The 13,274-nt window shown below is 54.5% G+C and overlaps 1 protein-coding gene across 1 annotated transcript; it reads right to left on the bottom strand.

Moving 5' to 3' along the window:
• Window positions 1–2,613: 2,613 nt before the first annotated feature.
• PSMC3 (proteasome 26S subunit, ATPase 3) lies at window positions 2,614–10,551 on the bottom strand. Its single transcript, XM_032165974.2, has 12 exons — window positions 10,318–10,551; window positions 9,980–10,063; window positions 9,236–9,361; window positions 8,721–8,825; window positions 8,543–8,605; window positions 8,161–8,298; window positions 6,958–7,101; window positions 6,702–6,850; window positions 4,544–4,640; window positions 4,177–4,322; window positions 2,955–3,036; window positions 2,614–2,784 (listed from the first exon to the last, which is right to left on the bottom strand). Exons 1-12 carry the CDS (start codon window positions 10,390–10,392, stop codon window positions 2,674–2,676), a joined length of 1,320 nt encoding a protein of 439 aa, XP_032021865.1. The 5' UTR covers window positions 10,393–10,551; the 3' UTR covers window positions 2,614–2,673.
• Window positions 10,552–13,274: the final 2,723 nt, after the last annotated feature.

Genomic DNA, 13,274 nt, shown 5'->3' with positions numbered 1-13,274 from the left:
CTGGCTGCCTTGGTTCTGCACAGCCTTCCATGGCCAGGCAAGGCCTTCCTCACTGCCACTGCCAGGCCCTTGTCTCTGAACTGTCACCCCAGTGCGTCTCTGAACATTCCATGTCTTCCTGGCTTAACTTTTTATTCCGATGACTGACCACCTATACGAGCCTGGCCGTATGCCATTTTAGCCCCTCACCACCACCAACTCCAGAACGCTGTCCTTATCTTTTTTTTTTTTTGAGACAGAGTCTCACTCTGTCACCCAGGCTGGAGTGCAGTGGTGCGGTCTTGGCTCACTGCAACCTCCGCCTCCTGGGTTCAAGCAATTCTCCGGCCTCAGTCTCCCAAGTAGCTGGGATTTACAGGTGTGTGCCACCACGCCTGACTTTTTTTTTTAAGTAGAGATAGGGTTTTGCCATATTGGCCAGGCTGGTCTTGAACTCCTGACCTTGTGATCTGCCTGCCTCAGCCTCCCAAAGTGCTGGGCTTACAGGTGTGAGCCACCGCACCCAGTTAGGGTGCTGTCCTTATTTTATAGACCTGAAAGCCGGGGCATTTTCCCCACCTGCCCCCCATTCCACCTCGACTGAAAATGTAATCAGGGAAGGGAGCTCCAGCCACAAAGTCATCTCCAGGTTTGGCCTCAGTGAAATTAAGCTCTCATTCGCTTAAAAAAGGCCGGGTGTGGTGGCTCACACCTGTAATCCCAGAACTTTCGGAGACCAAGGTAGGGGGATCGCGAGGTCAGCAGTTCGAGACCAGCCTGGCCAATATGGGGAAACCCCATCTCTACTAAAAACACAAAAATTAGCCAGGCACGGTGGCAGGTGCCTGTAATCCCAGCTGCTCAGGAAGCTGAGGCAGAACTGCTTGAACCCAGAGGCGGAGGCTGCAGTGAGCTGAGATCACACCACTGCACTCCAGCCCAGGTGACAGAGCAAGACTCCATCTCAAAAATAAACAAATAGGCCGGGCGCGGTGGCTCACGCTTGTAATCCCAGCACTTTGGGAGGCCGAGGCGGGCGGATCACGAGGTCAGGAGATCGAGACCACGGTGAAACCCCGTCTCTACTAAAAAGATAAAAAATTAGCCGGGCGTGGTGGCGGGCGCCTGTAGTCCCAGCTACTCGGAGAGGCTGAGGCAGGAGAATGGCGTGAACCCGGGAGGCGGAGCTTGCAGTGAGCTGAGATTGCGCCACTGCACTCCAGCCGGGGCGACAGAGCCAGACTCTGTCTCAAAAAAAAAAATAAATAAAAAATAAAAAATAAAAAAAAATAAAAAAAAAAAATAAATAAAAAAGAAAGAGAAAAGAAGAAAAAAGAATTTGGGACCCTTATTCGAAACCACACACCCTTCTGAATGTGTGGAGTATAAGAACACGGGGCATGGGGCGCCGCTTCCCCAGTCCTGTCAAGAGAATGGGGGTGGAGTGTCCAGTCCACCTCTTCCCTCCCAGGCCAGCCAGGACCGCCGTCAATAGCCCACTGGCTGGGATCTGCAGTTTGGGTGGTGTCGTGGAGCGTGGGAGAGGTGGCTGCGAAACCTCAGTGACGTCCTTAGCTGGGAGTGCTTGGCTCTCAGTATTTCTATCAGCAAAACATTTTAAAACAACATTGTATTTGCTTCGCCTAGCTGCGACACATCCCGTAGGATAACTGTCTCAAGGACCCATTGACTCCTGGCCTCAGATCCAAGGAATGAGCCATGGCCGTCCCAGCCGGCTGCCCTCCTCACCTATGCAGGTGCTCGGGGCTGCTAGCTGGGGTGCCAAGCCCTGCTGGATGGCAGACAGTGCGTGCGAGCATCACAGCCCACTGGAAGAGGCCGGGGGCCCCATTTTAGAGATGAGGAAGCCAAAGCAGGGTGGGTGTGGTCCCTGTGGGGGAACTTGGGTGTCATGGTCAGGAGCAAATGCCCTGTCTGGTTAGAAGAGAGAACAGGAATGGAGGACTGGGGCGGCCAAGTCCAGGGCAGGGGACAGAACCAGAAGCACTTCAGGGGTCGTGCTGCTGGACTCCTGAGGCAAGGGCTGGGGAGTCAGTGGGAAGCCAAGCAGGGCCACCCAGGGAAGGCAAGGGGCCAGCTGGAGTGAAGAGACGGCAGAATCGGGGGAGGGGAGCACAGCGTGACAGACCAGTCCTAGAGGGGCTCCCAGTGGATCCTGTTCAGGCTCAGTTTTTGGCCAAAAGACAGGGAGAGAAAGAGCTAAGGGGGCATCTAGAGAAACAGGGGGCCCAAGGGCCAGGAAACAAGGGAGGAGGCTGAAAGTCTAAACCCAAGCCTGGCTTTACCAGGAGGCAAGGACTAGTGCCAGACACCAAAATGCCGAAAGTGAAAGGGTGGCTTCTATCCAGGTCCTCTGTGCAGGAACTGCAGGGCCATGAGCCTCTGAAAGCTCAGAGCAGAGCGGTGCTTGGGGAGAGAGGGCTCTGAGGGGCCTGAAGGCCCAGGCAGCAGCTGCAGCACCACACACAGCCCCAGAAAGCCTCATCCTGACAGTGGTGTGGGGCCCACGGCTGTCTCAGGGTTTCCAGGCGGCAGCACCTGGGGAAGGGGCCTCCTGCACATGCCCCCACTCCTCCAGCCAGAGCCCAGGGAAGGCAGACAAGCAGCGGCAGGGACCCTAAATCATCTTTTATTGCGCACTTCAGCCATGAGACCGGGGCTGGCCTGTGCGCCCTAGGCGTAGTATTGTAGGTTGGCTTTCTTCTTGGCCTGCACCTCCAGGATGCCTTCCATGTAGTCCTCGTGGGTGAGCTCCGTGGCACCCCTGCGCAGTGCGATCATGCCCTACAGCCAGGACAAACAGAGTCTAGGTCTGAACGCCTGAATGCCTTCCCTGGCTCCCTGAGGCCCAGGCCTCTTCCCTCAGCCATCTCCACCAGCCAAACGCCCCCATCCTGTCCAGGGAGGGGGCAAGAAGGCACAAAGTGACGCATCCACCCCAGCTGACCACTCACCGCTTCCACACACACAGCCTTGCACTGGGCCCCATTGAAGTCATCTGTGCAGCGGGCCAGCTCCTCGTAGTTCACGTCAGGACTGGGGAGAGGACAGATACAGGCTCAGTGGCTTATGCGGAATGGGCAGAGGGGCCAAATGTCCTCCCCTGGCCCTGTCAAGCAACAAAGTCAAGTCGCCCTGTGATCAGAGGCAAGTCCCTTACGCAATGCGCCTTGTTTTCTTCTCAGTACAAGATGTGGGGGATGAAGGGAGGAAGTTAATGCAGGTTATAACAGGTTATTTCTAGGGTCTCTTGAGCTCTGGCCTTCTAGAAATCTGCAATTGGGACTCCAGGGACTGACTGTCTGCATCCTGTGCCCGGCACCACGCTTGACACTGTCACATCTAATCCCTACCACGACCCTGTGAAATCGGTGCTATTATCCCCGAGTCCCAAATAAGAAAAGCGAGGCTGAGGCCGGGCGCGGTGGCTCACGCCTGTAATCCCAGCACTTTGGGAGGCCGAGGCGGGCGGATCACAAGGTCAGGAGATCGAGACCATCCTGGCCAACACGGAGAAACCCCATCTCTACTAAAAATACAAAAAATTAGCCGGGCGTGGTGCCAGGCGCCTGTAGTCCCAGCTACTCGGGAGGCTGAGGCAGGAGAATGGCGTGAACCCAGGAGGCAGAGCTTGCAGTGAGCCGAGATCGCACCATTGCACTCCAGCCTGGGTGACAGAGCAAGACACTGTCTCCAAAAATGAATGAAAGAAAGAAAACAAAAGAAAAGAAAAGAAAGAAAGAAAGAAAAGAAAGAAAGAAAGAAAGAAAGAAAGAAAGAAAGAAAGAAAGAAAAGTGAGGCTGAGAGAGGGCATGCCACCTGCTGAGAATCATACATATCTGAACTCAAGTCCATCTGGTCCCGGCCACTCCTGGCGTGTGTTAATGGGCTGAGGTCTGAGGCCAGGAAACTGAGTGCCTCCAGCCTCTGTGCCTTCAGATGAGGGGTGGAGTCTAAGGAGCAGAGCACCCAGAATTACGACCTGGGCCCTGGCAAGACGCTACATCACGCAACTGGGGAGAGACGGAGGCTGATGTGTGGAACGGTGCTGTGTGTGCCTGGGGCCTGGAAGGTGGTGGCCGTGGAGGCTGGGGAAGCTCAGTACAGAGAAGTGTGGCAGAGACATCCTCCTGCGCCTGTTCAGGTCTCTGTGCCTTGCCCGTGCTCCTGCTCACCTGACGTTCATCTTTCGGGAGTGGATCTGCATGATTCTGGCCCGGGCCTCCTCATTGGGCATCGGGAACTCTATCTTGCGGTCCAGGCGGCCCGAGCGGAGCAGGGCGGGGTCCAGGATGTCCACCCTGTTTGTGGCTGCAATTACCTGAGGAAGAGAAGCCACAACTTGAAAGGAGCAAGGTGTTCACAGATGGGCAGACACAGTCAAAAAAGGCAGAGAGGCAGCCCCCAGAGTGCAGGTGAGACACATGAGATGTTAAAGACAGATCCCAATTCTCATTCCAGCTCCACCACTCGCTAGCTGGGGGCCTGACAGCTCCTGACCTCTGAGCCTCATCTTCTTCACCTGGGAATGCTAATACTCACCTTAACTTGGGTGTTGGGCTGGAAGCCATCCAGCTGGTTCAGAAGCTCCAGCATTGTCCTCTGCACCTCCCGGTCCCCAGCCTTCTCACTGTCAAAGCTAGGGCACAGGAAGCCCGAGATGCTGGTGAGGGCACAGCTTAGGCAGAGCCCTCCCCTCCTCTACCCGCTGGAAGCCTAACCTAACCCGACCAGGGCAGGGAAATGGCTCACTCAACTTGGGGCCCCCAACCCGGGGATTGGCACATAAAAGGTGTCATTAATTGTTGACCACATTCAGAGACTGAAGAGACTCCTAGAATCAGCTGCTGGGCTGAGGATAAAACAGTGAGCAAGGCTGGGCGTGGTGACTCACACCTGTAATCCCAGCACTTTGGGAGGCCAAGGTGGGCCTATCACCTGAGGTCAGGAGTTCGAGACCAGCCTGGCCAACATGGCGAAACCCCATCTCTACTAAAAATACAAAAATTAGCCAGGCGTGGTGGCAGACACCTGTAATCTCAGCTACTCGGGACACTCAGGCAGGAGAATTACTTGAACTCTGGAGGCGGAGTTTGCAGTGAGCCGAGATCATGCCACTGCACTCCAGCCTGGACGACAGAGTGAGACTCCATCTCAAAAAAAAAAAAAAAGCAAAACCAGCCACTGCTTGGGCTGTCACTGTGATGAATGTACCCTGCAAACTGAGCTAATGCTTAGAAACACAGGCATCTGGCCCGGCCTTGGACGGTGCTGTACGGGAGATCCCAGGCAAGCATCCCTGAGGCTGAGATCTGAAGGTTGAAAGCACACCAGCTGGGCAACCAACCAGTGCAGAACAGGCCAAGAGCCACGGCGGGCCTGAAACGCAGGAAACACCGTGGCAGGAGTCCAGAGCAGGGGAGGCTGGGGACAGGCACGAGACGAGGGTGAAGGCGCAAAAGGGCAGCACATGTTGAGCCTTGCAAGTCCAGCACTTATCCCAGGGAGCAACAGGGAGGGCCAGGAAGGTTTTTTTTTTTGAAATGGAGGCTCACTCTGTCATCCAGGCTGGAGCACAGTGGCACAATCTCGGCTCACTGCAACCCCCACCTCCCAAGTTCAAGTGATTCTCTTGCCTCAGCCTCCCAAGTAGCTGGGATTACAGGCGCACGCCACCACACCCAGCTAATTTTTCTATTTTTAGTAGAGATGGGTTTCACCACGCTGGCCAGGCTGGTCTCAAATTCCTGACCTCAAGTGATCCGCCCACCTCAACCTCCCAAAGTGTAGGGAATATAGGAGTGAGCCACTGCGCCCAGCCAGGAAGGGTTTTTAACAGGATTGATTCATGTCAGGGGCCACTGTGGGTTCATGTGAGCGAGGTGGCCAGACTCCTGCTTTGGCTTTTTTTGTTTTCTTTTTTTTTTTTTTTTTTGAGACAGTCGCACTCTGTCACCAGGCTGGAGTGCAGCAGTGCAATCTTGGCTCACTTCAATCTCTGCCTCCCAGGTTCAAGTGATTCTCGTGCCTCAGCCTCCCGGGCAGCTGGGACTACAGGCACACGCCACCACGCCCGGCTAGTTTGTGTGTGTGTGTGTGTGTGTGTGTGTGTGTGTGTGTGTGTGTGTGTGTGTGTGTTGTGTGTGTGTGTGTGTGTGTGTGTGTGTGTGTGTGTGTGTGTGTGTTTTGAGATGGAGTCTCGCTCTGTACCCCAGGCTGGAGTGCATTGGTGCAATCTCGGCTCACTGCAAGCTCCGCCTCCCGGGTCATGCCATTCTCCTGCCTCAGCCTCCCAAGTAGCTGGGACTACAGGCGCCCGCCACCACATCCAGCTAATTTGTTGTATTTTTAGTAGAGACAGGGTTTCACCGTGTTAGCCAGGATGGTGTCGATCTCCTGACCTCGTGATCCACCTGCCTCGGCCTCCCAAAGTGCTGGGATTACAGGCGTGAGCCACCGTGCCCGGCCCAGATTCCTGTTTTGAAAGGAACATGCTGGCAGCTGTGGGAATGAATGGCTGGGGAAACAGGGAGGCTATTGATCAGGAGTTAGGAATTTGAATCTCAAGAGTTGAGGAGTCACCATCCAGGGGCAGGAGGGGATACAGGGTGGGAAAGAACCACAATTTAGCACAACTGAGAGTCAACCCACTTCCCCCCACCGCCACAGAGATCACTGGGGACCCTTGGCCCTCCCTTACCGCTTGGTGCCGATGGCATCCAACTCATCAATGAAGATGATAGAGGGCGCTTTCTCCTTGGCCAGGGCAAAGGCATCCCGGACTAGCTTGGCACCATCTCCAATGAACATCTGCACCAGCTGGGGGCCAGCCAGCTTTAGGAAGGTGGCCTGGCAGGAAAAGGTGGTAAAGTCAGGTCAAAGGCAGACCCTTTGAGCCCATCTGGTAGAGTTTCTGCTCCTGCCCACTTCCCCCGCATCCCTCCCAAAGTACTCACCTTAGTCTGTGCAGCACAGGCCCGGGCCAGGAGGGTCTTCCCTGTCCCTGGGGGCCCATACATCAGCACCCCTTTTGGAGGTTGGATCCCCAAGTTCTCAAACTTCTCCTTGTGGTTCATTGGCAAGACAATGGCCTCCACCAGCTGCCAGGAGGAAGTCCTGGGTGAGGAGATGAAGCCCTGAGGGCTTCTACAGCCCAACCCTTCATAACTCCAACCCCAATCTGCATCCCTCCTACTCTAACTCGGGGACACGCCCACTCCTTTCCCCATATCAAGAGGACACAAGGCCGGGCGCAGTGGCTCATGCCTGTAATCCCAGCACTTTGGGAGGTTGAGGCAGGCGGATCACGAGGTCAGGAGATCGAGACCATCCTGGCTAACACGGTGAAACCCCGTCTCTACTAAAAATACAAAAACATTAGCCGGGCTTGGTGGCAGGTGCCTGTAGTCCCAGCTACTCAGGAGGCTGAGGCAGGAGAATGGCGTGAACCCGGGAGGCGGAGCTTGCAGTGAGCCGAGATCACGCCACTGCACTCCAGCCTGGGCGACAGAGCGAGACTCCATCTCAAAAAAAAAAAAAAAAAGAGGACACAGAACACTCATCCCCACCAAGGTTGGCTGTGGACTCTCCAGGAACAGGAGTGTATGGCAGAAAGACACTGGGCCAGGGGCTGGGAGCAGTGGCTCATGCCTGTAATCCCAGCACTTTGGGAGGCCAAGGCAGGCGGATCACCTGAGGTTGGGAGTTCGAGACCAGCCTGGCCAACATGGAGAAACCCCGTCTCTACTAAAAATACTCCGCTAAAATTAGCCAGGCGTGGTGGCGCGTGCCTGTACTCCAGAGGCTGAGGCAGAATCGCTTGAACCCGGGAGGCGGAGGTTGCAGTGAGCCGAGATCACGCCATTGCACTCCAGCATGGGCAGTAAAAGCAAAATTCCATATCAAAAAAAAAAAAAAAAAAGACACTGGGCCAAGAACCAGGAGCCTGAGCTCCAGTCCTGGCTCTGGTCTCTCTGTGATCCTGGGCAAGGCATTTAAACTCTCTGGGCTTCAGTCTCCTCACCTGTCACATGGCACCCCTCCCTTCCTCCCTAGGTTGCTATGAGGATGAAAGACACATTAGAGAGGTGAGCTGCATCAATGGCGTGGAGAAACTAAAAGGCTGACGAGGCTGCTGGCAGCTGCCGTGCCTCCCTCACCTCCTGGATCTGTTTGTCCAAACCCCCAATGTCACTGTATTGCTCCGTGGGCCTCTCGTCCACCTCCATGGCCTTCACCCGCGAGTCATACTCTGTGGGCAGCGTCTCCAGGATCAGATAGGAGTCTTTGTTCACACCCTAAGGACATAGCACAGGGCCTTCAGATTTAGCCCAGCTCAAGGGCTACCCAACTGACTGGGTGACAGGTGTCTGCAGAGGGAAAGACACAGGATGGGCAATACAAGAATCAAACAGCAAGCAGACAGAATCCCAGACTCTCTGAGCTGTTCTGCCAAGATTCAGAGCCAGCAGTGACCTGGGGCGGGTGCAGGGGCTCAGCTAGTCACCAGAAAAGCGCTGCCTGGGCTCAGGCCCCACTCACCACCAGGTCTCCCGGCTTTAGCTTTTCAGCATCCACCAACCCAATCACAGGAAGGAAATAGGTCTGTGGACAAGTTACAGGGGCAGTCTCAGTTAGTGTCCTCAGGGAAGGCTCCCTAGTCCTGTCCCACATCCGCTCCTCACCCTCCTCCAGTCTCTTATTGCTGAGCCACGCTCACCTGTCGTGTAGAGGTTTTGATCACAGCACACTTGCCCTTCCTCTGGGAGTCCAGGTCAATATTGGCACCATCCTCCTCTTGGTCATTAGGATCAACATCCAGGAGCTGGGAAGGAAAAAATACTCAGCCCCTTGAACTCCCCAAGGCCCAGTGCTTCCTAAGACAGTTTCTAATACCTGCAGGGCTGGCCATCCCTACCTCCTTCCTCCAATAGCCCTGAGCCCACCAAAGGTGGGTGCCCCTGCTAAGCCCAGGGATTGATCTCTGGGTAGGTGCTGCTCCTCTGCACAGGGCTCATCTACCCCGGAGGAGACATAACCAACAGAAAAGGAGACACGTGAGACTTCCCAGGCCTTTGCAGGCCCCTGTCTTCCCCATGAAAGTGCCCCAGGAGGTGTAGCTCTGACCTGCAGTTTGGCCTCAAAACCTCCACCCACTCTTTCCCTAGTGGCCCCACCCCGGGCTGTCCCCAATCCCCACTGACTCCCTCTCTTCCCCTCCACATACACACACACCTCGATGACGTTGGAGACAAGGTACGGCAGGGTCTTGTTCACTTTGATTTTCTCACTGTTCTCTTTTATCTTGTCCTTCATGGCTTGGAGCTCATGGGTGACTCTCAACACTTCACTCTTCATGATCTGAAATGAGGAGGGGAGGAGGAGCAAATATAAGCCCTGGCACAGCTTATGCTAGAGCCCTGTAACAAGTGAGGTCCAGGGTGCCCAGAGGACCCTCCCGCATCCATTCATCCAGCTCTGAGGCTCTCTGAAGGCAGTCTGACTGTGTCCACATCCTGCAGAAGTCAAAACAGGAGGCCAGTTTGGAAACCTCCTGGTGAAATAGTGGTAGTATTGGAATAAAAGCAGGCCTCCGAGACAGGCAAATATAGGTTTTAGGTTCTGCCTCTTAGTAAGAACTGGGTGCTTTATCGCAGTACAAACCTCTCTAAGCCTGTTTCTTCATCTGTAAAATAGGCATTTTACTAAAAGAAGGATTCTTGAGAGGATTATTCCCAGTTCTCACTGGGAAAGGCAATCTGATAACTTCTCATCTCAGCCCAGGTCTCCCACCACCCCCTGCCTGTCTTCTTGTCCCTTTTAAGGCTTAGTTTTCTTTCCTTTCTTCCTGGTCCGAGGGGGAAGCCCGAGCCCCATGTCTCCTCCACGGTGCCCGGGAAGGACGTAGGAGAGGTAACTCGGATCGCCGGGGCCTGTCCTGTGGGGGCTCCATCGCCCGCACGGGAGCTGTGCGCCCACCTTGATCTCACTGTCCAGCAGCCGTGTGCGCTGGATGATCTCCTCCGTGGACATCTTGAGCACCTCCTCCCCAATTCCATCTTGCTGTAAAAAATTATTTGTTTATTTATATATTTACTTTTACTCAGGACAAGCATCCCTCGTTCTCCGCACCCACTCACAGCCTCAGTTTCCACGCCCATAAAACCAGCATGGAGTCAGGACCCCTGCCCACATCCCAAACGACCCCGTCCCCGGGACCGGGCCAGACCTTGACCCCCAGCCACCTCCTTCCCTCTTGTCAATGGCGTCTCCCTGCGGGCCCCGGTTCCCGGACCGCCAGCTCGCCCGGTGCCCACCTCGGCCTCATCCCACACGGTCGCCATCTTCTCCTGCCGAGTCACTGGACTCTCAAGCTTCGGCAGCAGATTCATTTCCTGGAGGAGCGGGCCGAAGATGGGACCGGGCGGAGCCGCAACGGGAAATTAATACCGTCTTTCTGAAAGCCTTCTCTTGACCAGTGGAGAACCTCTCCCCACAAATCCCGACTCTTGACCGGACCAGCTCCGGCCGTACTGCGGAGCGGCGAATCTGCCTCTCCGATTCCAAAGACCAACTCCTGGCCACAGGCCCCGCCCCCGCGGCCCGTGAAACGTTCCCGCCCGCGTCCTATTTTTTGCCGGGCGCGAGAGGTGGGGCCGCTATTGGCCGACACGCGCATCGGGGGCGGGGCCTAAGTGTAAAACCGGAAAGGGAGGGAGAAGGGTGGGATCCGCGAGGGCCTTTGGGAAATGTAGTCTTTAATCTGGCCCGTGACGATACTCGGGGAGGGGCGCATTCAAACTCAGACCGTGACCCCGCTAGGAATAAGGGGATTTACACAATGACACTGCCTCCCAATTAATAAACGACATAGGCCAGCCGTGTGCAAAGGGCCAAAAAGGCATGCCACCTCAGTCCGCATTTTTACAATTATTTAAGTACAAGCTGGCCACCCGGAGTTACGGGAGGGAATCATTAACCAGCTTTAAAGAGAAATCGCTGCTGCTCCTAACGTCAGAGCAGGCTTCACGGAATTGTCCACGTGGGAAGAACTCAATTGACCATCAGCCTCTACGATTAAAAACATTATGACTCGGGCCGGGCGTGGTGGCTCACGCCTGTAATCCCAGCACTTTGGGAGGCCGAGGCTGGAGGATCACGAGGTCAGGAGATCGAGACCATCCTGGCTAACACAGTGAAACCCCGTCTCTACTAAAAATACAAAAAATTAGCCGGGCGTGGTGGCGGACGTCCGTAGTCCCAGCTACTCGGGAGGCTGAGGCAGGAGAATGGTGTGAACCCAGGAGGCGGAGCTTGCAGTGAGCTGAGATCGCGCCGCTGCACTCCAGCCTGGGCGACAGAGCGAGACTCCGTCTCAAAAAAAATTATGGCTCGTGTCTGCAATTGTTTGTTTTCTCTGCTCATGTTTAGTAATCTCAGTGAGCAGAGCGGGTCTCCGGATCATGGGAGACTCATTCGTTGTACCCTTGTCGGCTATTTTAAATGATCTCTCCTTATCCTTTGAGGCGAGCCCTGGAGCCCCTTTAAAGGGAACTTCATGTAAGCAACATAGCTTATATTTCAAGTCAAACCATCACAAACACCCTGTTAACCTGATGAAAATCTGTGCAATCGTTGCCTTTTTTTTGTTTGCTTGTTTCTTTTTTGTTTTTTGAGACGGAGTCTCGCCCTGTCGCCCAGGCTAGAATGTAGTGGCGCGATCTCTCCTTACCGCAACCTCCGCCTCCCGGGTTCAATGGATTCTCCTGCCTCAGCCTCTCAAGTAGCTGGGATTACAGGCGCCCACCACGACGCCCGGCTAATTTTTGTATTTTTAGTAGAGACAGGGTTTCACCATGTTGACCAGGCTGGTCTCAAACTCCTAGGCGTAAGTGATCTTCCTGCTTCAGCCTCCCAAAGTGTTGGTATTACAGGCATGAGCCACTACACCTAGCCTTTGCAGTGGTTTTTTTTGGAACACGGTTGAAAGCAGAATTTTTTTCTTTAAATAACAACATGTACAGCTGCTCACTCAGGCTGACAAAGCGTCTCCTCAAGTAACAGTGCTTTATTCCATTCTCCCAACAAGCCTGCCTTGTGGACAGATTGAATTACCATTCTCAACTTTAAATAAGCATAGGGAGGCTCAGAGAGGTTAGGTGCCTTGCTGGAGGTCATTCAGTGAGTTACTGGCAGCACTAGGACTGCTGACCCCAAATTCTCACTTTCAGTTGCCCGACAGGAACCAAGAAGCCCGGAGGGGAAAGAGACTGTCCCATCTGTGCTGGTCTCACTATGCCTGGGTCAGTTGGGTCCCATTCTGGGGCCTACTTTTGGAGATCCTGACAAATACGAATACGTTTAGAAAGCCTCCAGCCTGGACCTAGGAGGGATGTAGACATTCTCCCCTTAACCAACTTTTAGGTAGGCTCTTCCGAGCCATCTTGTTTTGACTAGGCCTTGTGGGCTGTTTCTTTATCCCTGTCGTCAACCTGTCTAACCCTGTTTTCACAAAAATCCTGCTAGTCAGTTTAACGGAATCCCCCCACCCCTGATACCTCATCCCTCTTGATATGTGATCCAGGTCCTCATTTATCCTTCACCTTTGAAGTATAAGTCCTTGGCCTGCTTTTATTTTATTTTATTTTATTTTTTGAGACGGAGTCTTGCTCTGTCGCCCAGGCTGGAGTGCAGTGGTGCGATCTTGGCTCACTGCAGCCTCCACCTCCTGTGTTCAAGCGATTCTCCTGCCTCAACCTCCTGAGTAGCTGGGATTACAGACACCCACCACCACGCCCAGCTAATTTTTGTAGTTTAGTAGAACCGGGGTTTCACCATGTTGGCCAGGATGGTCTCGATCGCCTCATGATCCTCTCGCCTCCACCTCCTAAAGTGCTGGCATTACAGGCGTGAGCCACCGTGCCTGGCCGTCCTTGGCCTGCTTTAACAAGAATCCTGTTAGGCCATTTTAGCAAGAATCCCCCTACTGGCCGGGCGCGGTGGCTCACACCTGTAATCCCAGCACTTTGGGAGGCCGAGGCGGGTGGATCACAAGGTCAGGAGATTGAGACCATCCTGGCTAACACGGTGAAACCCCGTCTCTACTAAAAAATACAAAAAATTAGCTGAGCATGGTGGTGGGCGCCTGTAGTCCCAGCTAATTGGGAGGCTGAGGCAGGAGAATAGCGTGAACTCGGGAGGCGGAGCTTGCAGTGAGCTGAGATCGTGCCACTGCACTCCAGCCTGGGCGACAGAGCGAGACTCCATCTCAAAA

This window comes from Hylobates moloch, unplaced genomic scaffold (genome assembly GCF_009828535.3).
Source record: "Hylobates moloch isolate HMO894 unplaced genomic scaffold, HMol_V3 SCAFFOLD_11, whole genome shotgun sequence".
Taxonomy (NCBI): domain Eukaryota; kingdom Metazoa; phylum Chordata; class Mammalia; order Primates; family Hylobatidae; genus Hylobates; species Hylobates moloch.
The sequence above is the reverse complement of the archived record's forward strand: the minus strand, read 5'-3'. Positions and strand labels throughout refer to the sequence as shown.

Excerpts from the sequence above, each read along its gene's own strand:
- PSMC3 (XM_032165974.2), bottom strand. The coding sequence starts at position 10,392 with ATGAATCTGCTGCCGAAGCTTGAGAGTCCAGTGACTCGGCAGGAGAAG. Across the intron at positions 8,606-8,720 it reads TCAAAACCTCTACACGACAG|ACCTATTTCCTTCCTGTGAT; the intron begins GTGAGCGTGGCT and ends ACTTGTCCACAG. Across the intron at positions 7,102-8,160 it reads TGGACAAACAGATCCAGGAG|CTGGTGGAGGCCATTGTCTT; the intron begins GTGAGGGAGGCA and ends TCCTCCTGGCAG.